A 20,514-nucleotide genomic window follows, 5' to 3' on the forward strand; every position below is an offset into this window, starting at 1 on the left:
AAAGCAGAATGAAACCTATAAAGAATGAACTGATGATTGCTACAGGGAAGGGAGGTATGGGAATGGAAAAAGTGGGTTAAGGAGAATAGGAGATACAGGATTCTAGTTATGGAGTGAAAAATTCATGGGAAGAAAAGGCACAGCATAGGAAATATAGTCAATGATATTGTAATACTATTGTAAGGTGACAGATGGTAGTTAAACTTGTGGGGAGCATAGCATAAGGTACAGAGATAGTGAGTCACTACACTGTATACCTGAAACTAATACAACATTGTATGTCAACTGGACTTAAAAAAGAATTAAAATAAAAAGGGCCAGTTTCAACCTCAGAATTATTCTACGAAATAAAATAATGTAAGTGATGTATCTAGCACAGGGCAGACACCAAATATCAGTTCTGATAATTCAGTGTAAAATTTTGCACTATAGAGTGTCTCAGATATTCAGTGGAAAGGCAGAATGGAGCAAGGTAAGCTTCCTAAAAGGCTACAGAATCTAAATATACAGGGAGAGAAAGAATGTCTTCTGAATCATCTGAACAACCTTGGTGTCAGGCATTTTTCCCTCTAGAAGTTTGTGTTTATTATTACCAGCTCCAGAAGGTACAATGCTCTTTATGGATTTAAATCCAATTTGCAAAGGTGGTGTAACTGGTCCTCATTGATCACCAGCATTAGTCCTGTCCTGGTGACTTCAATTTCTGATGCTCAACTTTCCAACCATCTTAATCTGGCATCACCCTATTTATCCAGTTTTATTTCCCAGTACTCATCAACATCTATTTGCTTTAGAAAGAAAGGATTCGCTGTCTTCATTTACATATATTCTAATCTAGATGCTTGAGGCACAGCCTACTATGATAGAAATTTAAAGTTTAATTCTCTCCCTTCCCTCAAAGTATGAGGACTGGGCTTGCAAAGGTAAATGAGACATGGAAACTTCCTACCCTCAAGAAGTCCAACAGTTTAATAGGCAAGAGACATGAAAGTTATTACTATCATAACATCAGTGCCGTAATTGTGATAGGAAAAGGTGCTATGGGAACAGAAAGGGCTCCTAACTCTGCCTGAAAGAGTCAGGAAATGCTTCATAATCTGCCCTCTACAACCATATTCATATTTACCTTTACCTTATGCCTACCTTTTCTTCATTAATTTTCTTCCCCCACCAATTTTTTTTCCTTCTTCCCCTTTGTTAAATCTAAATCAATCCAAATTTCAAGGATCAGTACAAATTCTGACTTTTCCAAGATACCTTTTCATCCCTCTTTTCTAAACTACTAGTATTCTTAGTACTTCAGTTTATGTATTTTTGTTTCAGGCACATTGATTTTTCCTTCATACCTACATAGCAATTCCCTCGAATGCTTGGCAGATTCTTAAAATCTCAATGATCCACTGTATAATATCACTCAACTTATATTTTAGAATAAAATTGTGATTGAAGATAATCCTATGTTCTAGGTCAGCACCATTATAGACAATCTCAGGCTAATGTATTTACAGGCTAATTCAAAAGTTTTATCATTGTCAAAAATTATGCATTACCAAGCTCATCAGTTCAAGTGTTAGTGGATTAGTGGATTAGTTCCAATATGCTTCTGATAATTTGGGTTTTAATATGAACTCTATCCATTGTAGAGATCAAAAATGAATAAGCATTCTAACATAACTTACACATCTTACAAATTCTCCCTAACCAAGTCTGAGAACACTTCCTCCAACAACTGAATCAATTCAGGCTTGACTATGTTTTAACAGTAAGAAGCAGTCCAGAGCTTCTGACAGTATCTGCCCTAACCCTCCCATACTTTTTTTTTTAATTATTTTTAAAAAAACCCTTTTTTAGTGTTTATTTTTTGAGAGACAGAGTAAGAGTGGGAGAGGGGCAGAGAGAGAAACGGAGACACAGAATCTGAAGCAAACTCCAGCCTCTGAGCTGTCAGCACAGCAGCGCCTGACGCAAGGCTTGAACCCATGAATCATGAGATCATTACCTGAGCCGAAGTTGGCCACTTAACTGACTGAGCCAGTCAGACACCCCCTAACCCTCCCATCCTTAAGTTCTGTTCCTGTAAAATACAAACACGGTCTAACAGGCTTCAACCTCTTAGTGTCTTAGAGGAAAAAGTAGTATATGAACCAGCAACTGGTTGATAAAAGGGACAGTTTTGAAATTTGAATTTATATTTTAAGCTTCATTTAGTTCTAGAATCATTAACAACCTTGTGTCCAACTATTAGCAGACCCTCTGTTTATCATACCTCCATTTTTCCCCGTTAAGGTTGATCCTAGCACTGTGGATGATTATAAAACGGGTATTTCTATTGCAGAAAAAATATTGAAGTAACTACTGAGGGGACACCAGGTGGCTCAGTTAGTTGAGTGTCTGACTCTTGATATCAGCTGAAGTCATGATCCCAGTGTCATGGGAATGAGCCACAAGTTCGGGTTTGCACTGAGCATGAAGCCTGCTTAAGATTTGCTCTCCTGAGCCAAAGCATAAGAGACTGTTAAAAACTGAGAACAAACTGAGGGTTGATGGGGGGGTGGGAGAGAGGGGAGGGTGGGTGATGGGTATTGAGGAGGGCACCTTTTGGGATGAGCACTGGGTGTTGTATGGAAACCAATTCGACAATAAATTTCATATATTGAAAAAAAATAATAAAAAATAAAAAAAATAAAAACTTGGAAGAAAAAAAAAAGTATTTGCTCTCCCTCTCTCTCTCTCTCTCTTTCCTTGTCTCTCTCTCTCTCCCTCCCTCTGCCCCTCTCCCCGGCTCACACTTTCTCTAAAAAAAGTAAAATCAAATAAAAAAAATACAATACAATGCAATAAATAACAACTGAGGAAATTTTCAAGTTTACTTGAAGACCAAAATTTCAGAAGGAGATATGAAAAAAAAAAGCCAATAAAAGTATAATTGGCACTTCTGAAATAAAGGGAAATGAGGTTCAAAGACAATCAGAAAAATTATCTGAAGTAAATTTGATACTGCAACCCAAAATGGTTCACCTTGTCCAGGAAAAACTGACACATAATTACCAATCCCAAGACAGAAAGTAAGAGAAACAACTGATAGCTGATAGGAGGAAGACGAGGTGGAAAGGGAGAAGGAGGAGTGGGGGGAGGGCTAGGAGGAAAAGGCAGCAGTGGCAGTTGAGAGAGGAATGATGGGAGAATTAGGTTTGGCTTCAGACTTCACAACGAAGTCAGAAAGCAGGCTGGAATGACCATACAGTTGTAAAAAGGAAAAACATAAACTGAAAATTTTATACCCAATTTGCCTACACAACAGTTGTTCTTATGTATCCAAGATCTTAAAGAACACAGCAATCATGAACTCTTCTTGAAAAAAACTGCTCTGAAATCTATCCAACTAAGAAATGAATCAAAATAGCCAAAGCAGAGGAAAGTACAAAGAATAATGGTAGGGACTGTATCAACTTAAATATATAACTAAGAGAGTCTTTGGGAATCCAGATTATTGAAGAGAATGTAAATGACACAAAGCTTAACAATATAAAACATTTTTTTAAAACACAAAAGTTGGGGGCAACACTGGTAGAAAAGCCAAAGTGTACAGTTATGCTCATCTTTCATGTTTGGAAAGCAAATGCTGCTGTCTGAAGTTAGAACACAATTTTTAAAAGTCATGATAAAATTCAAGCTATTAAATAATATTTCTCATTAACTTTAGAGAGAGACTTTTTGAAACTAATCTCTTGTGATACAGAAGTATATTGTTTCAGCAATCCCTTTAGTTTCATTTTAGTTCCCCTTCCCCTCAATCAAGAATAAATAAAATTAAATATTTTTACTAAAAAATAACAATATAATTTTTCTAAAATATGTCTATATGCCTAAATAGATGTCTAAAATGATGACTACAAATTGTTAGCAATTGATTTGTTATTTTGGATGGTAGGATTACCCCCCTTTTATACTTTTAACGTAATGAACATGTATCACTTTTTTCAAAATCAGCCATTATTCTAAAAAAAAGAATAGAAAACAAACTTCCTAACAATTCACACTTCTTTCTACCTTTGATGGTAGCTTACTGTCAACATCTTATTAGCTAACGGAGATGTCTGCTCTATTTAAATGCAGGATTTGCTCTAATTTCCCTTCGTATTCCTCAAAAGAAGTGTGGTATACCAAGAGTTAAAATCACCTTCATTAACTACCTTCTTTTGAACCCTTACTCCTCACTCAGTGCCATGCTAAAACCAAAATCTCCTCTTTGATTTAACCCACACAATCCAGAAGCAAGTATCTTCCCCTTTAACAGATAAGGTAAAATAATTTGCCTAAAAGGTCCCATAGCTGATAGGTGGCAAGAAGATTAAAAAACAATAAAGACTATAAAGGTCAAGTTCTTAATCATTAAATTTTTTCTTTTTTTAGCACTAATTCTAAAGTAAGACAGGCCTCAGTTCATAGCCAGATTATGGTATTAGCAGTGTGACCCTAGACAAATGACAACTTGTCATCTTTATTTTTCCATCTTTGAAATGGGCAAACTATCATCCTATCTCATTATACTGCTAAAAATACATAATGAAGCTTAGTCTTCCATTTGGCAAACAGAAAGTACTCTATTTGGTAAGTTAAAAGTTCTTGAGGGGCGCCCGGGTGGCTCAGTTGGTTGGGCGACCGACTTCAGCTCAGGTCATGATCTCGCAGTTTGTGAGTTCGAGCCCCGCGCTGGGCTCTGTACTGACAGCTCGGAGCCTGGAGCATGCTTCAGATTCTGTCTCCCCCCTCTCTCTAACCCTCCCCTGCTCATGCTCTGTGTCTGTCTCTCAATAATAAACATTAAAAAAAAATTTTAAAAAAAGTTCTTGAAACACTAAAAACATCAAGAATGTATCACAAAAATAACTAAGTAAAATGTATAAATACCTAAGAGATTAAGTAATGTAACACTGAATCTTAGTGGAAAGGGTTTTCATGTTTCCTTTTGAGTCTGTTCACAAAACATTGCATTATTCAAGCATTGTAACATATAGATTAGAGCTTGAAGAATCATAAAAGTTTAGTAAAATATGACATAACATAAAATAAAATTTGGATCAACCAGAATAGATCAAATTCCTGAGCATGAAGGTTACTACTTGGTTCCATTTACAGTTGCCTTAGGCAAAATTGCCCTCTTTGGGGGCTAAACCATCATTTAAAACCATCACCTTAAAAGTAGAACCATGAGAAAAATTTTACGCCATTTTCTTCTGAAAAGTGGTTTAACTTTTGATTCTACTCTCAAGTCCTAAATATGTCAAATAAACCTTTCCAAGGTTTCTGTGTTCCTTGAAAAATGAATTTTTTATCTAACAAGGAAGACACAGAAAATGGGTTAAAATATACAGTACTGTTCTTAGTAACTTGGCTGAAATAAAAGTATATCTGCATATTTGTAATAATTTAAGAACATAGGAAAATAAATGTAATTGACTTTTGAAAGCATCAGTGTCAGTAATTTACAAATCACCATTTTAAATTCTGAACTGCTAATGTGCCCATAATATCCAAAATAGAATTGCTTTATTTTGACTCTAAATTTTAGCATAATGACATTTCCAGGTTTCAGCAGTAATGTGTTATATTACATTTAGTAAATAACTGTATTAAAAACATAATGGAGTTTCAATGATCACTGAATAAATCAGTGATACCGAAGAGCAGAAAGTGCTTTTGAAACCCCCAACAATAATCTGCACCAAAAGGCATACTTTAACATGCATACCTCAAGTCATCGCTTGTTTCTTTTTTTTCTGGAAGTTCCACGTGCTTAGAATCTGTTGATTGGTGCTCTTCAGCAACAATGGGCTCCTGGCTTATAATAGGGACCTCTGAAGTAAATGAGAGCTCCCCTTCATTGGAGACCCCAAAGAGATCTGGGTCATCTTGAATGACATCAATTAAGAGGACATCATCTTCATATGCTTTCAGAATATCTGGAAACCCCATTTTAATTTCTGAAAAGTTCTTAGTCATTTCTCTACCACTAACTTCAGAGAAAACTGGTTTGAATGTTTCTTGTTTATTACAGAAGGCACAACTTTTCTCCATACACCCAAGATCACAAGAAAAACTATTTCTTTCAATTGTGAGAGAAACAGCTTCCTTATTAGAAATAATATTGCCTGGTTCAGAGATGCAGTTAGATGGTTTAGTAACATTGCTTTCCTTTAAAAAGTTTGGAGAAATACCACAGGAATTCTTACACATGAATGAGTCAGAATCAGCTTGCACTGGAGTTACACTATTTTGTATACTCAAAGACTGAGGTCCCGATGTTACTGTGGAGACATTTTCTTTACTCCTACTTTGTCTTACCTCTGCTCCAGATAAATTGTCAAGAAGTTCTAGGGGACTATAAGCATCTCTCTCTGATGACCTGGCATTTATTTCTTTTCTTTTTTCTGTTTTATTCTTAAGTAATGGAATTTTAAAATTAGTCAGTCTTCCTGTGTTCAATATTTTAACCAAGTCTGGAACCACAAGTGTTTGCTTAGCAATGCATGCTTTTCGATGAATTGTTTTGCCTAGAGAGTTATTTGCTTCCTGGCCATCCTGTGAAGCCACTGTCAAATTAAGTTTTGTTAAATTCCCTCTATCTTTTTTTTTTACTTCCTGTTAAGTTTTGAGTCACATTAGTTAGCGGAGTATCTTCATCAGTATTAGAAACTACCTCTGACCCACTTCTGCTCCATTCCTCTGACTTCATCTTTTTACCATCATCAATTGTAGGTTCCTTTATAATCGTCAAAGTAGGCTCTACTGCAGAGACTGAAGACAAACAATTTAAATTAGAATTCAATTTTTCTTTGCTTGAAGATTCACCATTTGTCTTTGTTATGGTACTCTGTAATGATAATTTAGAATCAATTAAGTGAGTTTGATTTGTTTGGTGTTTAAGAAAATCATCTTGCCTAAAACTTTGCTGAGACCCAGGAAGAAAGTTATTTGAATCTGGCAAGGAAGACTTTTTCCAACACTGGGCAGATATTCTAGCACATGAATAACAAGGCCAAGTTCTTTTACCAGTCATCGGTATTGTTCTGTGACAGCCTGACTTCGATTCTTCAGCTTCATTTCTCAAGTCTTCCCGTGAAGATCTCTTTTCAGTAAGATGGCAATCACTAGATAATTTCGCTACTGAGCTTTGCATTGACTTAAAATACTCTTCCGGCTCCATGCCTTTAAATCCTAAGGGCTCTGGAGTGTTCTTTGTTTCTTCTTCCACAAGTGGCTCAAGGGTTTTCTGAAACATAGCATTTACATGATGTTCAGGACTTGTTTTTTTTCCTATTTCTGGAAGACTTAATAAATGATCCATTGGGGAGAGTGTATTATGGTTTACTTTTCTCAAAACTTTTAAAGGACTTTTTTTAGCCTCTAAAGTCTCTGCTCCTTTGCCCTCAGCACCTGTTTGGTTGTCTTGTAACACCAATTCAGTTTTGTTATACACATTACAGCAGTTCATCTCAATAACCATTTCATCTCCTTTTTCAGACACTTTCATCCTTTTCCTGGGTTTTCTCCCAATATTGTTCTCCTCTATTGAATATTTATTTTTTTCATTTTGAAGGCAGGAAAGCAAGCCATTAATTTTACTTTGGTGTAAATCAGCTTCTTCAAATAATAACCTATTTACTCCCATTAAGTTTTCTTCAGTCTGTAAGAGCTGGGGAATATTATTTGTGTCACTCTTATCTGCAAGACTCCTGAGGTTTTCTTTCTTTAACTTCGAGGAATTTTCTGGAACGTGCATACATCCACCATGTTTATATGCAAGGTTATTTCCATCATTACAACCCTTGGAATGGGGGAAAAAATTGTAATCATGTAATTTTAAAATGGAATTATTTTCTACTCCAGGTGACAAGCTGTTACAAGAATATTTTGGAGTATTCTTGTACAGTTCATCTTGGAATTCAACCTTAATATTTTGTGTAGCCTTACTGTCAGTTATTTTGAGAGGTGGACTCTCTAAGCTTTTAAGTTTTTTAATTTGAATTCTTCTTCTAATACCTTCTACCAAACTCTCCTTACCCAAAGACTGCAAGAAAGCCGTACTTTGAAATTCACTGCACTCCACTGTTTGGAAAGATTCCAAACTGGTCAATGATTCCTTTCTTACCAGGTCAATCCCTGGCTGTGGATCATCACTTGAAGCTTCAGTGACTTTTCTTTTTTCCTTGGCTGATCAAAACAACAAAACATACCAGAAAAGATTTTTATATTGAGGAGGAAAAAGCAACACCACTTAAAATAAAAAACTGTGAAGCCATCCACATTTATTTCCCTGAATAGCTAGCTGTATGGGAATATACTTCTGTTTTCAAATGAAAAACCTAATTTCCGCTAAGGAACTCCATACAAACCCGTATAAATTCCAAACCAGCTGAATAATCGCTAGCATCAACATCACTTCACAGTAGCCAAAATGGACCACTAATAGGAATTCCTCTGAAAGTAATTCTGACCAAGGGCTTCCGGTCAGTCACGTGCATCGGTAAAGCTCAATGCAAATTCAAGCTACACACTAGTGTGAAACAACAGGGGGGCAGGCTGAGATGCAAACGCTGGAATGCCAGTGATCTAGGAGGCCTCTCTTACTGGTCCTCCCGGCTGCAAGGGGAGCTCCGCCTCCTTCGCTGCTTCTAAGCCCTGAGGGTCTGACGGGCCCGAAGCCCCCCCACCCCCGCCTACCCTGGCCCTTCTCCCGCCGCCTCACGGCGGCCTTCCCAGTCCCATACGCCTCACCCTCACCCGACTTGTCACTTTCCACCTCTTCTCTCCCAGATGCTCGGGCCACCATTCTCCTCTTCTGCCTGCTCTCCTCGCGTCCCGTGGCCTCAGGGCCACAACTTCCCGCTTCGCCTGGCCCTGGCCGCCGGCCTCGCTTCCTCAGGCCTCGCGAGTCGCCTTCACGCCCGGGGGCCGCCGCGGGGCCCGAGGGCAGCGGCGGCCGCATCCGCCCTAGGCGGCCAGCCCAGTCCACGGCCAAGGCCCACCGAGGCCTGCCGCACCCACTCACAGGAGCCCACCAGCCGCGTGAAGGCCGCTCCCGCCGCAGAGGTCCTACCGCCCTCAGCCCGGCTCCGTGCCGCCTGCAGTCTGGATCCGGGGGCGGAGGCGGAAGCGGAAGTGGGGCCCGCGCTACCCCCTAGGCAGGACGGGCGGGGCCCAACGGGCGGAAGTGCCCCAAGCAGGTGCGGGCTACGCACGAGGGCCTCGCTGCTTGGGTCTGTGGCCCGAGTCGCCTTCCTAGGCCGGAACCTCCAGCAGCCACTGGGGGCCCTTTCTCTCACGTGCTGCCCCCTCCTGCCTAGCCACTGGCAAAGATGAGTGTCAGCCAGTGGCTTCTAACCGTCCCGTCCTCTGGGGTCCCGTTCCTTCAGCCTTCTCAATATAGTCACCCACATACCATATAGACACCTCAAGCTCCAGATGTGCAAAACTGAGCTTAATCCTTCCTCGACAAGCTTCCTCCTCCTGTGTTGGTGGATGTGCCACTGTCCACCCATTTGTGTAAGCCAAGAATCTAGAAACGATCAGAGACCACTTCTTTCCACTTCGTTCGCCACAGCCACATTCATTACATCTGCTTGATTCTACTTCCTGTGTTTGTCAGCCACTCTCTGCTCTTTGCCATTACTTTGGGCCTGGCTCTCAGAATTTGACCTACGGCATCAGCCTCCTAAATTGTATTCATGCCTCTGTCCTTATGTAACCAAACCAACCTTGAGTTTCCTACTTGGTGAGCCAGAAACTGCACCAGGTTGAGCTGTCACGCAAAGAAAAGTTCATTTGCAGCAAATAAGGAGATAGTGGGGAGTGGCTTCCAAAGCCATGACTCCAAGAACACGGGTGAATGGGTTCCTTTCATTTAGGGTTAAGTTGCATATTTAGATAGGGAAGCCTTGTCATCATATGTAGGGTAGGTAGAAGTTGTCCATGTGCCTTAAGGAAACATGCCTATACATACGTTGTTTGTTATATAAATGAGGCTGAGGATCCTTCTGGGGTTGAGATTTTATTTATTTATTTATTTATATATATATATTTTTTAATGTTTATTATTTTTGAGAGAGACAGAGTGCGACCAGGGGAGGGGCAGAAACAGACACATAACACACAGAATCTGAAGCAGGCTCCAGGCTCTGAACTGTAAGCACAGAGTAGGACACGGGGCTCCAACTCATGAACCACAAGATCATGACCTGAGCCGAAGTCAGACACTTGCTTAACCAACTGAGCCAGCCAGGCACCCCTCTTGGGTGGGGATTTTAGTATTATGATGAGTTAAGGTAATCATCAGTTATTCTAGAAGTCATAACATGGTCCATCTGCACAAGCATGAGTCAGAAGTTAAATTCAAACTGGTCTGGGTGGCCTGGGCTGGCTGGAGGTCTTAGGGCAGTCCCTATGGCTTAAGGGAAGTTTCACTTCCCATTTACCCAAGTTAAGAGAGGAGCTGGAAAAAAGAGATTAAGGAAAAATGTGGAACAAAGGTCAGGGAATACAAGCAGGTGTGAGGTAAAGGTCAGGTCTTGGTGTCCGGCAGGTGACACTTGTGGTATTTTGGTGAGGTTTCCACCTGCTGGAGTCTCTGCCATGTCAGAGATCCTGGCATTCCCAGATTGGTCCTTCATGAACCTCCTTTACTTAGAGACTAAAACTAGCAGAAAGAAGTCCAAACCTTTTATGGTTCTCTCCTGTGGCCACTGAATATTTAACAAATTTTGTCTCTTGTTGTCCCTGTAGGGGAAAAGTTGTACTTCAGTGGAAAACTATATGTAGGAGTCACCCTTCTGCATTATCTGATTCTGATTCTATGGGACATATCTTACTAATTTTAAAGTAAGTGGTAGCAATACAAAATAATGGTCTATGGACATGCAAATCCTGTCTTATCCTCAGTTGACTTCCCACTCTCACTGTGGAAGAAGCCAGTTTTGCCTCAATTGGCACATTCATTTCAATATTCCTGATCTGTGTGTCTGTTTTTTAGACTTATCCTTTGAACTGGTATTTATAAAATCTGCCTAATGAGAGAAAGTTAGTACAAGTTCATTTCTATGAGACATCTCTATGAGAGTCATGACTTTATCTTTTTTTTTTTGGAAAACTATATTCTAACACCACACATATCCTGCTCTTTATATGCTGTGTCATGCTTATGCGTCTTTACATGCTAGTCCTGGAAATTGTTTTTTTGCTTTTCTGCTTGGTGAACTACATATTCTCCTTCAAGATTTAGTTTGAGGATCACCCCTCAAGGAAGCTTCCCTGCTACCCATCTCCTTACGTGTGTGTGTGTGTGTGTGTGTGTGTGTGTGTGTGTGTGTGTTGGAGGCAAGGAGCATCAGGTATTCCTGCCTGCCTGCTAACACATTGCTTTCAGCTCTTTCTATCTCTTTCAGGGCAGATACCTTCTGTTAATCTTTGCATTTTGTATGTTTTAAGATAAACTTGGTGATTTTTAACACAATGTGTGTGGATGTTAAAGGCTGCTGGGTATGATGCACAGACTACTATGGCAGTTTGGATGAGCAGTTTAAGAGGAGTATCCTTAGGAGCTTCTATAAAATAGAATTCGGGTAAAGGAGGTGTAAATGATCTAGAAACTTCCCTTGTTTCTTTCTTCTTGTGAAAAACCCCCAGTAAAAGGGAAACCAGTTTAAGAATAACAGAATAGAAAAAACTATTTTAGGGAATTCAGGCTACATACTTGTTCACTTTGTGCCTCAGTTTTCTCACCTGTAGAATGAAATAATAGTGTCTCCTGAAAGAAACCAAATATGTTACCCAAAATATGACTTTTTGACATAAAAATTATTTGGAGCTGAAGACAATTAGGAAGTAGCAAATACAGAAAAAGCTTTCTCTACCTCCCTCCCCTTGCCATCTGCCTAAAGGCAGGATGTAAATTCTGCTTTACTGGAGATGACTCTAGACTTTACCACCATAGAGCTGGTACTAGAGGCATTTTCAAATAAACCTTACTCCATTAGTTTCTTCCCATACATTAATCTTCCTGTAGTTTGCCACTCTAGGAAGACTAAAACCATTTTCCTTTGTCCTGCCACTTCTAAACAAAGTTATTGTTCTTTGTTGAAGATGATAGCATCTTATAGGCCAGAGTTCTAAGCCATCACTTTGAGTTACCCTTTGTTGAGGTTTCTCCTGCATGATGTACACTGTATTCATTAAACTGTTTTTCTCTTATTAATCTTTTTGTTAAAGACCCCCAGTGGAGGGCTAAAGATGCGTAGAGTTTTGTGTGCAAATATTTGTAAAGCACTTAGAACAAATGCCTAGTAGGTTGTAAACATTAGGTTGATTTGTTAAAAAAAACTTCAATATATCAAAAGATAGATTCTATATAATTCTGACATTTAATGCCTACAAAATTTTTTTTGCTATTAAGATCTCAATAAAATAAAAGATAAAAATTCAAGAATCCAGCTTCTTTGGTCTGAATAAAAACAGATGATCTTAAATACAGCTATAGACCCAAGAATTTAAAAACTTTTATGAACCATAACTGTTAAGCAATGCATAAAAAAAGAATGGGAAGAGTTTAGTAGCATAGGAAATTGCAAAGTCAAGCAATTGAGTGTTCTGAATAAGAAATTTCTAATCTTTATTACAGATTTTAAATTCCCCATACCAAACTGCTTTCACAGAAAACCCTAGGAGATTAGGTGTGTTTATACAAGTTTTCATGGATCTCTTGTTCTCTTCTGTGAAATGATTATCATAATCCTTTCATTGTGCTTGGTAATTTCTGGAAAGGACAGGCACAGTTGTTTACCAAAAAAGGATTCAATATTCTTAGTGGCAGAGCTCACACACTTGGGAGTTCAGAAGATAGACTACAATATATACCCATACCTATTGGCTTATATCTCAGTCCACACAGAATCAGCCCTCTGTGAGAGTCTGGGGTCCTTTCTCTTCTAGTCCCTTACCCTTTTCTATTAACCCCTTCCCCTTGCCCCTGGATCCTGACTGACACTACTGTTCAGCCCTCAAAGTCAACTTCAGAGTCACTGCTTCTCCAGTGTCCTTTGTGTGTGGTAGGTCCTAGCTCTATCCTTGAAGGATGACAGCAGAGCCACATTCTCTACATTCCACAACTACAGCTGTAGGTTATTAATGCACAGAACTGGCTACATAATTTGTTGGCCCTGTGGAACTACACAGCCCATGTGCCCATGAAGCCAGCCCTACAGATCCATGGTCTACTTCTACAAACATCCAGAAGACTACAAGACGTCTCTATTACTAATATTTATCAGCTTTGACAGTATTATTTTACTCTGTATCATACCAGTCACTGGCCAGTTTGTACTCAGAGTAATTCCACACCCTTCCTCTGCCCTGTTCTGAATCATAGGGGTGTTTTCCACACTCCTGGGTCAGTTGGCTTTGGGTGAGATTTGGCCAATGGAGGACACTGGTAGGAGAATGGAGAAGGGATATTTTCTCTACCTTAGGCTGCCTATAAGACACCAGCTGCATCTTCTTTGAGACTCCATCTCTTGCTGGTCAGGCTTACTGTGGTGCAGCTTCCACCAGGTACCTTGATGTCCCTTTGCTTCAAGGGGTGGTAGTGGCTTTCTGTTATGAATCTCTGGGAACATGAAACCCTATTTGTTTTCTCTGTGCATTTAGCCTATCTTCTGCAATATATTCCTCTCTTTAAAATACTTAATTTCTTTTTTTTCTGGTAAGAGACACCCCTCCCCACCACACACTCTCCAGTAACTAAGGATGAGGATGAAAGGAGCAAAGGGGATGAAAGGAAAAACTTCTGTCCTGACACAGTGTCAGGAGACATTCTTTCACCATCTAAAAATGAATAACAAAAGAATAAATGTGGGTCCCCCAAGACATAATCACCTTTCTTTCTCCTAAGTATTTTCAATACTTTCTCCAGGGTTAGCTTCTTATTCAAGTTTAGATTGTAAATCCTCTGTCCAGGAATATTATATAATCTGATGTTCAGCAAATAACAACATATTGGAACCTTTAAATGTGTTTCTTTTAATTGATGATCCTATTTTACCTCTAGAAAAAAAATCAAAGGCCAAATATTTTACTTCAGATATTAAAGTCCAGATTTGGGAACCTCAATTAACTCTCTCCACTAGAGGGCTTCAGATCCAGAGCAGCCAAGGATGAGCCACGACTCTTTCCTCTGGCTCCAGGAACTCATGCTCTTTGATCATAAAAGTCTTTGATTGTGCCATTGAGGCAGAAGAACTCAATTACTCAATGTAACAAGTCCAAAATAGAACACAATGGAAATCTGTGAGGGGAATAGGACCTTAGAAACTGTCTAGTCTCAGCTCTTCAGTGCTTTAAGTAATTTAAAAGTGCTGTGAATCAATCATTTCCTAAGTGTTTCTTCTGATTGCTGCTTAGTTGCCTGCACTTCCAAGTAAGATTTCTTCAGGAGACAAGCACTTCTGGTCTGAGTGAGAGACTGAAGCAAGCACACATTTATTCTGTGTGTATGGCTGTACATGGCTGCACACCAGTTGCAGGAATGACTATGGTGCAGGTGTCCACACTCTAGCATCTCAGTAAGGGATCCTATGTTTACGCCTGTAGAAATTTCCGTTTGAATTAGGGCCATCACTGCAGTCTATTATCTTGTTTGTGGAGGAGGGAATCCCTGTTTCACTATCCAATATGAGATAACCTCAGACAGAAGGGAGCTATGCCAGTGGCTACTATGTCAAAGTCAAACTTACCAGGGTAAGAATGGGTAGAATGGATGGTTGCTTAAATAGTTTTATTTGAAGTGTGACAGGGGAAATTTCCTTCTATTAAGTCACTTTCCAGCTCAAGAGGACATTATGTATGTTTACATATACATTGATGACTTCCAAATTTTTACCTCTAGCACCATGTCCTGCTTTGTAGTCCCTCGCCCATGCTTCTGATTCAAGTGGCTGCAATAAACAGTTCTTTCAGGCTTTGACTCACTTAGCAGAAAGAATTCAGCAAGAATTTTCCTTTTCTGCACCAGGGATTTCCCTCAATGCCCCAGGGCAGACAGCTGGCTTTTTTAAGGGCATGGGCAATTAGAAGGTGCAGTGGTGTCAGCAGGCCTGGAGAAACTACGGGTGGGGAGCTGGTAAATAAATGCTCCTGCCCCTTACCCTTCGGACAGACAGTCCTGGAGGCATTTTGCATATTCTTTTTGGTACTTTTGAAGATTTGAGTTTTCACTGTACATGGCAGCAACCTTGATAACACAACTTTCTATTGGCCTTTCTTCCTTCCTGGTCACACTCTCCCTTTTCTTATTGCCGGCCCTTGTACCTCCTAAATAAACTACTTACACATAGGCCTTGGACTCTGCTCAAGCTAAGACCATATCTAGTTGACATTACAAAAATTTTTTTTTAACATTCACTCATTTTTGAGAGAGAAAAAAAGAGAGAGAGAGAGAATGAGTGGGGAAGGGGCAGAGAGAGAGAGAGAGAGAGGGAGACACACAATCAGAAGCAGGCTCCAGGCCCTGAGCTGTCAGCACAGAGAATTGAACTCATGGACCATGAGATCATGACCTGAGCCGAAGTCAGAGGTTTAACTGACTAAGCCACCCAGGTGCCCCTCTAGCTGACATTTTTAAATTTACATATCCCCAAGATAACGCTTGATCTTTCCAAAGTTTCTTCTCCCATAGTTTTCTCAGCTTAGTTAGCAATAACTCCGTAATTCCAGGTCAAAAACCTTAGACTCATTCTGGAATCCTCTTTCTCACTGGTCTGCTCTTCCACCCCCATCTAATCCATCAGCAAACTGCTCTACCTGAAAATTGAATCCAAAATCTCACCATTTCTTATCATGTCCACCACTTCTGTCCCCTAGTCAGGCCACCACCATCCTTTCTTGCCTGGACTATTGTAAAAGCCTTGTAACTGATTTCCCTATTTCTAACTTTGCCCACCTAATAGTCAAGTTACTTCATTAAAATCAAGTTGTCTCTGCCCAGAAACCCTCCAAAGGCTACCCATTCGATTTAAAATAAAATCCAAGGTCTTGGCAAAGTATAATCATGTCCCCAGTATCCTTTTGTGCTAGTATTCTATCTATCACTTTCCTCCTTATGGTGCTCCAGGCCACTGGCCTTCTCACTTGCCACTTGAACATGCTAAGTATGATCTCTCCTTATGTCTTTTGCATTTGCTGTCCCCCTGCCTGGAATGTTCCTCCCCACCAGAATCTATATGCTCCATTCCCTAATTTCCTTCAGGCTTCTGCTCAAATGTTGCTACAAAGAGAGACCTTCCCCTGACCACTGTCAGATAAAAAAGAAATCTGGACTTCACAAGGGGAGTTGAATAGCTGCTCCCCCTTCAGGTAGGACAGTGCTCTGCAGTTTGCCACAGTCTCCACTATTCCCTACTGTCCTCAGACAATTTTGTTTGTTTATGCTTCCTGTCTGGCCCCTGTCAACATTGCAGTTTTACTCTAAAGTTATACATTTCAGTTTACAGGATATTTGCAACCCCACCATCTGGCTGCTCAAAAATCATCACACCATATCCCTTTCTTTCTTTTTTTTTTTTTCACATTGCTTGCTGTATCCACCCAGAGGTACAGATTTTATTTTATTTTTTTTAAATTTTTTTTATTTATATATGAAATTTATTGTCAAATTGGTTTCCATACAACACCCAGTGCTCATCCCAAAAGGTGCCCTCCTCAATACCCATCACCCACCCTCTCCTCCCTCCCACCGCCCATCAACCCTCAGTTTGCTCTCAGTTCTCAACAGTCTCTTATGCTTTGGCTCTCTCCCACTCTAACCTCTTTTTTTTTTTCCCTTCCCCTCCCCCATGGGTTCCTGTTAAGTTTCTCAGGATCCACATAAGAGTGAAACCATATGGTATCTGTCTTTCTCTGTATGGCTTATTTCACTTAACATCACACTCTCCAGTTCCATCCACGTTGCTACAAAAGGCCATATTTCATTTTTTCTCATTGCCACGTAGTATTCCATAGTGTATATAAACCACAATTTCTTTATCCATTCATCAGTTGATGGACATTTAGGCTCTTTCCATAATTTGGCTATTGTTGAGAGTGCTGCTATGAACATTGGGGTACAAGTGCCCCTATGCATCAGTACTCCTGTGTCCCTTGGATAAATTCCTAGCAGTGCTATTGCTGGGTCATAGGGTAGGTCTATTTTTAATTTTCTGAGGAACCTCCACACTGCTTTCCAGAGCGGCTGCACCAATTTGCATTCCCACCAACAGTGCAAGAGGGTTCCCGTTTCTCCACATCCTCTCCAGCATCTATAGTCTCCTGATTTGTTCATTTTGGCCACTCGGACTGGCGTGAGGTGATACCTGAGTGTGGTTTTGATTTGTATTTCCCTGATAAGGAGCGATGCTGAACATCTTTTCATGTGCCTGTTGGCCATCCGGATGTCTTCTTTAGAGAAGTGTCTATTCATGTTTTCTGCCCATTTCTTCACTGGGTTATTTGCTTTTCGGGTGTGGAGTTTGGTGAGCTCTTTATAGATTTTGGATACTAGCCCTTTGTCCGATATGTCATTTGCAAATATCTTTTCCCATTCCGTTGGTTGCCTTTTAGTTTTGTTGGTTGTTTCCTTTGCTATGCAGAAGCTTTTTATCTTCATAAGGTCCCAGTAATTCACTTTTGCTTTTAATTCCCTTGCCTTTGGGGATGTGTCGAGTAAGAGATTGCTACGGCTGAGGTCAGAGAGGTCTTTTCCTACTTTCTCCTCTAAGGTTTTGATGGTTTCCTGTCTCACATTCAGGTCCTTTATCCATTTTGAGTTTATTTTTGTGAATGGTGTGAGAAAGTGGTCTAGTTTCAACCTTCTGCATGTTGCTGTCCAGTTCTCCCAGCACCATTTGTTAAAGAGACTGTCTTTTTTCCATTGGATGTTCTTTCCTGCTTTGTCAAAGATGAGTTGGCCATACGTTTGTGGGTCTAGTTCTGGGGTTTCTATTCTATTCCATTGGTCTATGTGTCTGTTTTTGTGCCAACCATATCCCTTTCTTATTATTAATACCCTACTCTGTTCTCCACATCACCCTCTGCAAACCTTCTCCATCTTCTCAAGCCTTCAGTTCTACACTCTCGGCTCCACAGGTGAAACTGTCTCCTTTTCTGGGGTGTTCTTAGTCATTCTGAGATTTCAGTTCCCTCTGTATCAGTAAATCTCTGTATTTACCTGTTCCCTCTCTTGAAGGAAATAAACAAAGACAAAACCAAATGAGAAAAGCAAAGTCTACTTGGGTGTCAGTTACCATTGCAGACACTGAAAGGCAAGCAGAGCAGGGGGAAAGCTTGTTAGTTAAAACAAGTGAAAAGCTTCAGGCATGCCCTGGTTAGAGGCTATTGGCCTGGGGAAATTACACGTGGGCTATCAATATGATAGGTTAGGGATGCATATTTGGCTTTCTCTGATTTGTCCTAAGCTGGAAACAGGGACAAAAATTAGGGAAGCTGTCAGTTATTAATCAAGTATTAGCCACTTCGGTTTGATTGTTACAGAAGTAATTAACTTCCTGGATTGTTACTAGAGATAGCAATCTGACTTCTTAAAAGTCTAACTGATAGCAGACGGGCTTCCTGGGCCATTTATTGTACATAAGGTGATTAATTTCTTGGGCAGGTTGCTGTAGATTGGGGAGTCAGACTTCTATTTCTATAGATCATCTGGCCATTGTCTGTTTGTATATTTATTCTCTCATTTTTTTTTCTACTGCTGCACAGAAAGAGCATCCCTCTATTTGTCAAGGCTAACTCTTTCAGTGATGATCTCAACATTTTATGGCTGTGCTAACGAAGCTTTCCCATACCTTTCTTCTTTTTACCTGCCAGATACGTCTGGGTCCAATTATTCACACCCTTTCTCCTTAGTTCTTTGAAAATTGGTTTCCTTCTCAGATACTCAAATGAAGTTTTAATTTCAAATGAGATTATAGGTTTAAAACAAACTGACAACACAAGCATCACAAAATCCATAAAAGTTACATAACATCATTATCATGTGTATAATTTCTGTACTGTTATATGTTGTATATGTCTATATTATTACAACTTTTCTCTTAACTTTTTTGGCTACATACTCTTTGATTACATCTTCACTTGATAATAGTTTTGTAATATTTTTCTATGGAGAGAATAAACAATCTGGTCTTTCTTCCAGGATAGTCAACTGAAATTTGTTCATAAGTGGTAGTTTGGAAATATAAACATGTGTCTTTATACTGCCATACTTTCTGTTACAAAGCAACACTTTGCTACAGGTTTGTGCCCAGAACACACAGGAATCCTGATAAATTTTACCTCATGTGATTAGCATTTGAGAGGATGAATATACACATTCACAATGATATATAAAAATGGTGATATATAAAAATAGAACTCTGACCCACAATCTCCAGCAACCAGCCCAGGAAACCAAAACATTATCTACAGTAAGTAGCTCAGGAAGCTAGCTTACTATCTGTAACTCAGACTTGTAGGAATTCAGAGCATTATCTCTAACAACTGATCCAGGAAGCCAAACAACAACCTCTGTACCAATTGATCCCAAATGACCAGAATTTGAATAAAATCTGACAGCTTTCTTAATTTTTGCTTCCAACATAGGATCAATCAGAGAAAGCCAAATTTGACCCTTAACTAATCATATAGGACACAGTACTCCTAGTTAGCCCACCGTCAGCTTTTTTATGCCAACAGCCTCCAGTCAGGGCACACGTGAAGCTTTCCTTTTTTTCCACTAGAAAACTTTTCCACTCCTCTGCTTGCCTTTGGGCCTCTGCCAAAGGCAGAGTGATGGTGGTTGACTTCATTGTTATAGCAAGCTCTGAATAAATATACTTTGCTTATTCTTATTTGGTTGGTCTTAATTTATTTCTACACATCAAAAAAGAGAGAAATGAATGTCTAAAGAATTTATAATTACATATGCTGCATTACCTTGTGTATTAAACAAGAAAGATCTTCCATTTTAACTGATCACTGATGAGAACTCAGTCCTCTGTTTGTAATAAACTTTGGACCCTGTTTATTCTAAATCTTATTTTTCCTCCACCGCCCATTTACTTCTGTGGTGGGAGTTGCAGACCACTTTCATATCCTGATACAAAGTCTGGTCCATAGGCCCCCACACTGGGTTCAGTGCACAGCAGAAGAAATCATTCCTAGTTCAGCAGAGAAACAGTAACTTAACTATACATTGTAGTGCAGGGATCTTCATCATTATATCCCACAAATCCCAAACTAACTATATCCCCAACTCAAATTCTCCTTAGCCACAATTAAGGAGGGTACAGCGATAATGTCCTGTGGTACAGGCAGATTTCTGTTACAGCAGGAAAGTGATGGGAATGTTCAGACTGATATGGAGGATCTTCTTGATGGACCATTTATTTTAGAGGGCATAGCAGATTGAGAATGGGGTCAGAGTTGGGACATGCAGAG

The 20,514-nt window shown here is 39.8% G+C and overlaps 1 protein-coding gene across 1 annotated transcript in view; it reads right to left on the minus strand.

Moving 5' to 3' along the window:
* The window catches only part of TOPAZ1 (testis and ovary specific TOPAZ 1), a 102,300-nt gene extending 93,172 nt beyond the window's left edge, over window positions 1-9,128 (minus strand). Inside the window, 4 exon segments of the mRNA XM_040479588.1 lie at window positions 5,753-6,624; window positions 6,626-7,828; window positions 8,153-8,214; window positions 8,779-9,128. Of these exon segments, the coding sequence (XP_040335522.1) occupies window positions 5,753-6,624; window positions 6,626-7,828; window positions 8,153-8,214; window positions 8,779-8,989 (2,348 nt within the window). The 5' untranslated portion in view covers window positions 8,990-9,128.
* Between the last annotated feature and the right edge of the window lie 11,386 nt (window positions 9,129-20,514).

The sequence above is a fragment of the Herpailurus yagouaroundi genome, unplaced genomic scaffold (genome assembly GCF_014898765.1).
Source record: "Herpailurus yagouaroundi ecotype Mexico unplaced genomic scaffold, PumYag 159, whole genome shotgun sequence".
In the NCBI taxonomy this organism is placed as follows: domain Eukaryota; kingdom Metazoa; phylum Chordata; class Mammalia; order Carnivora; family Felidae; genus Herpailurus; species Herpailurus yagouaroundi.